At 34.7% G+C, this 7,015-nt stretch overlaps 1 protein-coding gene across 1 annotated transcript in view; it reads left to right on the top strand.

Moving 5' to 3' along the window:
* LOC140145137 (uncharacterized) overlaps nucleotides 1-5,250 on the top strand; it is a 62,158-nt gene extending 56,908 nt beyond the window's left edge. Inside the window, exons 6-11 of the mRNA XM_072166918.1 lie at nucleotides 70-102; nucleotides 1,981-2,067; nucleotides 2,522-2,613; nucleotides 2,892-3,084; nucleotides 3,531-3,653; nucleotides 5,159-5,250. Of these exons, the coding sequence (XP_072023019.1) occupies nucleotides 70-102; nucleotides 1,981-2,067; nucleotides 2,522-2,613; nucleotides 2,892-3,084; nucleotides 3,531-3,653; nucleotides 5,159-5,250 (620 nt within the window). The remainder of the gene's footprint in view (nucleotides 1-69; nucleotides 103-1,980; nucleotides 2,068-2,521; nucleotides 2,614-2,891; nucleotides 3,085-3,530; nucleotides 3,654-5,158) is intronic.
* The last annotated feature ends 1,765 nt before the right edge of the window (nucleotides 5,251-7,015 follow it).

The raw sequence follows: 7,015 nt of genomic DNA on the forward strand, positions 1-7,015 counted from the left end.
CTTGACCTATATGATCGCTTATAATCTATTCGCTTTCGTCACTCTCATTTTGGTGATCACCTGTTGCAGCCACCACAACTACAGAGTCTGATGTTACTACTGGTAAGTGCTTTACATTGGTGTACTACATGTATATAAAGGCTACTTTATAAAGATGGTCAATCTGTTACAATGAAAACTGTCCACAAGATTGTCATTATAAAAGGCTACCCTCCTTTTATAAGAGCTTGCCTCTGAAAAAAGAGAAGAAGAACATGAATTCCGAAAGTAAACCTAGGGAAAGTTTAGATGTATTAATGTTAGCAACCATGTGTAGAACCTGAACTTGCTGTAAGTACATGACAAAAAAAAATGAGACACATGGAAATATTGGTTTGTTCATCATTGTAACAGAATGATACAATTTCTGCAATTTAGTAGATAGCTTTGAACTTTGAAAGAAGTTATTCTTTGATATTTTAATGGTAATTTGGATGATTTTTTATAAATCAATTTAGTATTTACTCTACAAGCCATTTTTTTTGGCAATTCAGTGTCTTCACTTTCTGTATAGAATTAGAAGGCTCATGTGTCAAATATCAGAGATCTTGCATCTCCTTTTTGATTTCCTTTTGTTATATACTATCATACTTTCATAGCTGGTGGCTTGTGATACACCTATTTTCCCTCATGCATCAATTGCTGTGTCAGTCCAATTCAAATAATGCTGTGTAATGCCATGCATATAAACAAGTAGGCCTATGAATGTATCACTTTCAGCACAAGTACTCATAATCAAGAGTGTTTGCAAATTTGAAACTTCAGCCCCTCAAAACTGGGTGATATGGGTGAAAACTAGGCCTCTAGCTAGCTCATTTCTCTTTAATTTCCATACTAAAGTATGTGCACATAAGGCCTAGAATGTGTAGGACTAGGGCACAAACTGGAGATGGGAATTTATAAAGACACTGCCAATACCTGCACAATTTTAAAGATATTCTTGCTCTATTTTCAGTGTGCAGGAGAGGCTTAGGTGGTGGGACCAAATTGCAAACTCAAGCCTCCAAAGAATCGCAAGAAGATACGTGTACACAATAGGTAAATATTTTATAACAGAATTTTAGTATTTAAATGGACTCAAATCACATGTAGCTATCAAGAATTCTGTCAAAGAAAAATCACCCCCCTCCAAAACAAAAAGAAACAATTTATGATAACATGAGTAATTTTCAACCACATTTGAGAAAGCATGTAGGAATTTTTAGGCCTGAAAAGAAACTGCATTGTAACTTCCATTCCTTTTAAATCTATGCTTTTAAATGCCACTTGTTCCAATCCAACCAGGCCAAGGGTGGTACTTTTATAATTGGGATGCAAAAATAGGGAGCTAAAACAATCAAATGAAAAAGAAAAGCAATTTGGAAACTATTCTAATAATAGCAGATTTGGATATTGCACCAGTTTTTCAAGTTGATGGTGATACTAAAAATGACTACATTTTACTAATTGATTCCTTACTTGGCCAGATTGGATTGGTGATCTTTGCATAATTGTGTTGAAAATATGCAGTGTGCAGTGTCACTGAAATGCTATGATTGTCAGCTTTTGTTTTCTGCTTTAAGCTGTTTGATTTGTTTGGTTGCTTTCAAAGTGAATGTGCCCCAGTTGCTGGATGTGCATCTTGTGTGTTTACTTGATTTTATTTACCAAGTGTATCAATTCAAACAAACTGGTCAAATGCCTGTGTTTCCTTGTGATAATATTTAGGATAATAATATTAATTCAAGAAGATGCTGATTTGATTTTGAGATTTGCTGCTGTCAATTAATATCTTGACCTTGAAAATAAAATGAATTGGAAATTACTACCGACTGTTTTCAGTTCGTATAATTAGAAGTGGGATTGCATGTGATATTCATGTTTGTGTTTAAATCAAATATATTCATTTGCTCACAATATCCACTCTGAATAATGTTTGTTATGTGACTTTATTTGTTTCAGAGGATGACGTGTGCACCTGTGAAGATGAGGATGCCTTGTGTTGTATGTGTGGAAAGGGAAAGAGATGTATTGATAGAGTGTGTACAGGTAAGGTGCTCTGCAATATATTGTATGGGATGGGGGAGTGAAGGTGCAAGCAATATTTGGCAGGGCATGCAAGCAGGTTTTGTGGCAGATCACACATGGGCCAATAGATTTTTATCAAGTCAAAAGGTTCTTGCGAGATATTTTTCACACATATGCACGGGGCAACTGATAAACATAATACTCTAACAAAGCTCAGGAAAATACAATGTACTTACATAAAACATTCAAATACGCAAAATGTACAGCTCACTACACTCGCATTATAAATTTGTAAATTTGATTCCCAAAAGTTTGCCATGTGCAAAGAGAGGGCAAGGAATATTTTGGTAGGCAGAGGATAATGGTGGATCAAAAATTAATAAGCCACATATGGTTTTCATGTACATGTATATTTGAAGCATAACAGCTCTAGTCTCATTTGACAATGTTTTTTTTCTGGATTTTCATTTCACAGATGTTAAAATGGTCCTTGGGTCTGTGGGTCTTGACTGGCCATGTCCTAAACCAGAGGACATGGACAGCGCAGCACGCAATGCATCTCTGATAGTAAGTTTCACTTGTTTTTAATTATAATATTTCATTTACATATTTAAATACTAATTTTACTATACTATTATTATAGTTGTTATTTTTCTTTACAAAACATGCATTTCAGCTAGCCTCGGTGCAAATCAAAAGGGCTCTATGGTGTTCCTAAAATAACAGACTACTAACCAGAAAATTGCTGATCCCAGCAAGTTATAATGTATTATATAGGCTCTTATACGTACATTATTATTCTTGATTGTTTGTTAGTTAGTGTGTGCATTGATTTCCCCTTGCAGGTGGATAAAGCATTTAATCACACTCACAATAGAGGTAACTGCCCAACTGATGCTATATGTGGAAGCCTTATTGTTGAGTTCCAGATATTCTATGACATTAATAGCGACCTTACCATAGATGAGATCGAACAGATTATCAATGACGGATTTGAAGAAGCTGGTGTGCCAATATCAAAGCCATTCAAAACATTCCGTAAGTTTGTATGTAGTGTTAAGTTTGTGTAGGCACTTACAGAGCACTCTGTGAAAAGTGTAGCTGTAGATATTCATTTAATGATAATTTCTATTTTTCTCATTTCAAATCCAATCTACTTCAGAACTAGAAAACTTGCCTTTTAATCGCTGATCTCTAATTTAACTGCCCAAATAAAGCAGATGTGACACAATCTGATCCACTCAGACCAGTCGGAGAAAAAAAGATCAAGTGTTGAATTTGCCAGGTCCCTTGCATACTTGGTTGCAAAGTTTTGATAGTTTTGTATGTCAAATTTCTTGTGTGTTTTATTGTTTTTTGCCCTCTATTTTTGCCTATGGGTCATTCCATGAAGTTGACACCCTAAAGATGTAATTGTAGAAGCAGATGATGCACACATGCGGTTCACTTCCTTTTTAATCTATTGTTGTTTGTGTTATTTTCAGGTGGCAAAAATAATAACCAAGGCTTAATAATTGGACTGTGTGTTTCATTTGCTGTGCTGGGTATTGTTGCAATAGTTGCGGCTATATTATGGATACGACACAGAAGTAAGAACAAGGTTGCAGGCAAGTGTCAATGTTTATTTGTTGTCTTTTTAGAAATTATACTTACTAGCGGTCACCTGTCTTTCGCGGTTCATAAATAAATGCAATTTTACAAATGCATCACCACCCTCCGAGTTTTTATTGCGAACAATTTTACAAACTCCCTAATTTATTACCGATTGATCAGTTGTTTCATTTAATTCATTTTAATCAACTTCTTCTTTATTGCCCCCACCCCGTGTTGTCCCCTATCCTCCCGTTCTTTCCACTGTTTCTCCTTTAGCCCACATCCCTCTTCCTCTTTATCCGCTATGTCTCTTATTTTTCCCTAGTATTATGGTTTTAGTACTTCTTCCAAGTCAACTGCTAACAAATTTGTGAATGTGAAACATAAAATGTACAATTTTTTAAAGTCATTTTTGTATAAGTAGGTCAAATGCTCAAAAAATTTATAACGGCTATTAATTTGTTTTTTTGCCGTCTTCTCAAAGTTTGATGGTCACCCATGCATTGTGGATTGTTAAATGATATCGCCAACCACATGCATGCAATTAAGGATACGATACATGATTTACCGACAAGGGACTCATTTCGGAATGCGATCATGAATTTTGAAGAAAAAAAGTTTCCACAGGCTTCGTTGGGACTCGAACCAGCGATTCTAAACTTCCATCGATTACGCGTTACCGAACGGCCGCCGTGGCAGTTGAGCTGATGAGTGTGATGATAAAAGATAAATCTCATAATGCCATCTTTAGCCTTTTGTTTACTAAAAAAGACGCTTTTGTAAAGATAGATAAGCCGCTTTTATGCATAAATAGCACGAACGCTTGGGAAAGGTTTCAAACAAATAATAAAGACACTGATGTGATGATGAAATTGCGTAAGTCGGAAATTATCTGCGTCGCAATGTTTTGTTTGGGTTTTAGGAATTTGACCTTAAAATTTACGACTTCATGACATTATCATTCGAAATCAACAAAAGATATTTCAACACTATATGTCCTCATTCTTTCTCTAGAATGTTTTGTACATGTATGTGAAATAGCTTCAACAATGGTTCGCTGCATAATGGTAAAAATAGCCTTGACCTAAAAAAGGGCGAGAGGTACCATATTTACGGATTCAGGCTAAATTTAAAATTGATATAAAACGTTTGTTTTTGATCGATTACAAAAATTAATTTTTGTCGATAAAGAAATTGTATCTGGCGTGAATTACACTACAGTTTTTATTCCTAGGGCTCTTTGACTTCTTCAAATAATTTTTTAAATGATAGAGTGAATCCCCTGGCCCTCTATAATTACGCACAAAAGATCGACCCCCCTTAATGCAATTAATTAATGCTCCTCACTCATTTTGATTCTAATCTAAATGATATGTCGCGAGATGACGTGAACTAAATGATAAAAAAAATTTTTTGTTTGACGTGGCGTGTTGTTTAAGGAAATAAAAGGATTGATTTCTGTATATAAGTACATAATGTTCGTGTGATGTTAGAATATAACCTGTATGTCTTCTTACAGATGAACCTTCCTCTACACCAAGAGCAGAAAAGAATAAAAAGGAACAGCAAGATGACAAGAAAGAAGAAAAAGAAGATGATGATGACACATAAATAGCCTTGGTGTATAGAACCGACCCTAAAAACATACCTACCCAAAAGGGTTTTTTTTTCTTTCTAATTTTACAGAAAAAAAATTTATATGTGATAGTTCCTCCATTCAGCAGACATTTATAACACAGATGAAAAATATATTTTTTTTTTGTATTTCTGGACAATTAATTCTCAGTATTAATATTTTGTGGACTTTGGGCTCATTCTCATTATTTATTTGGTATTATTTAGAAATGTCCAATGCCACAAACTTGAAACTGTCACTTAATTTTAGGAACAGGACAGATGAAAAAAAAGTGAACAAATTGACCCTTAATTTTTACATTTTCCCTTAGGCATTAGCTTTAAGGTAAATAATTCTTGTGTCATACCACAAAATGTACTTTTGTTTTGTTTTTATATTGTTATCATAAAGAAATTAAGGATAAACATTGCAAAATGTTTTGAGACACAGATCTTTTGTTAATATTATTTTGCTGTGTTTGTTAGTGTTACAAATCTTAAGATTTGCTAATTTCTGTATGTTTTAAAGTGTACATACTTATACAAATCACACTTGGTGTGATAATTTATTATGAATCATATGTACTATAGACCACTTGACATGTGACGTCATTGCCCGGCAGTATGCGCACGCATTATGGTCCTTTCCATTGTTATTTGCCCTGCAGTGTGCGTGCGCATCGTAGTCTGCTCAGGGCATGTGTATTTTAAATCTCCTACCACATTTCATGTAGTACAAGAAAGCCATTGAACAGTGAAGCGGTTCGTTCGGGCATATCGACAGACCGATCCCTCGCCTTTGTTGATAAACAATGATGTAAAGTGGTCTATATTTATAATATGTAAAGACCTTTTGATGTATATTTGTATGTGTGTTAGGGTATGGGCCTCATGGTGCTCACCCAATTGCCCAAAACAGGCATGATAATTTTTTCTATTTAAATAGGATGTTTTGTATAGCCAAGATATTGTTTCTGTTTATTTACAGCCTGATTTGGGACTTTTCACCATGGATTGTTGCGGGTTCATGAAAGTTGGTTGAGACAAAAAATGTCACAGTCATTTTTGGGTCATTGGGTCAAAGTGCCATTGATTGTTGCAGGTTTGTGAAATTTGGTGAAAACAACTGTTTGCAGGTTCATGAAATTTGGTTGAGATATCCATAGTTGAACAAAAAAGGCTATTTAGGGTCATCCAAAGTCAAATCTCCAGATTGTTGCCAATTCTTGAAAACTGCTCCCATAATGACGCTCCCTGTAAAATGTGCTCACAACTGATGGTATCTCCTAGTTATCAATCGCCCAAACCAGTGATCGTGAAATTAGTGTAATTTGTTACTAGGTTAAACTAGGAGAGAGGGAGGGGGAAGTGAAAGTCATGGCAATACTTGTGTATTTTTGAAAAAACATGTACAAATACATATTGTTAATAATAATTTTTGCTATGTTTGTTATTGTAACAAATCTAAGATTTGGCAATGTGTTGTAGTGTACATATTTTTATACAAATCACACTTGGTGTGATAATTTATTGTGAATCATATGTACTATATTTAAAATAGACCTTTTGATGTATATTTGTTTGTTTGTTAGGGTATGGGCCTCATGGTGCTCACCCAATTGCCCAAAACAGGCATGATAATTTCCCTATTTACCGGTTTAGGATTTATGTTATTACAGCCCATTTTTTCCCCATCATATTTATTCACTATTTTCATATTTTTTGGTAAAGGATCACTATCATGCTTGCCAAAGGTAGGAGT

Source organism: Amphiura filiformis, unplaced genomic scaffold (genome assembly GCF_039555335.1).
Source record: "Amphiura filiformis unplaced genomic scaffold, Afil_fr2py scaffold_147, whole genome shotgun sequence".
Taxonomy (NCBI): Eukaryota; Metazoa; Echinodermata; class Ophiuroidea; order Amphilepidida; family Amphiuridae; genus Amphiura; species Amphiura filiformis.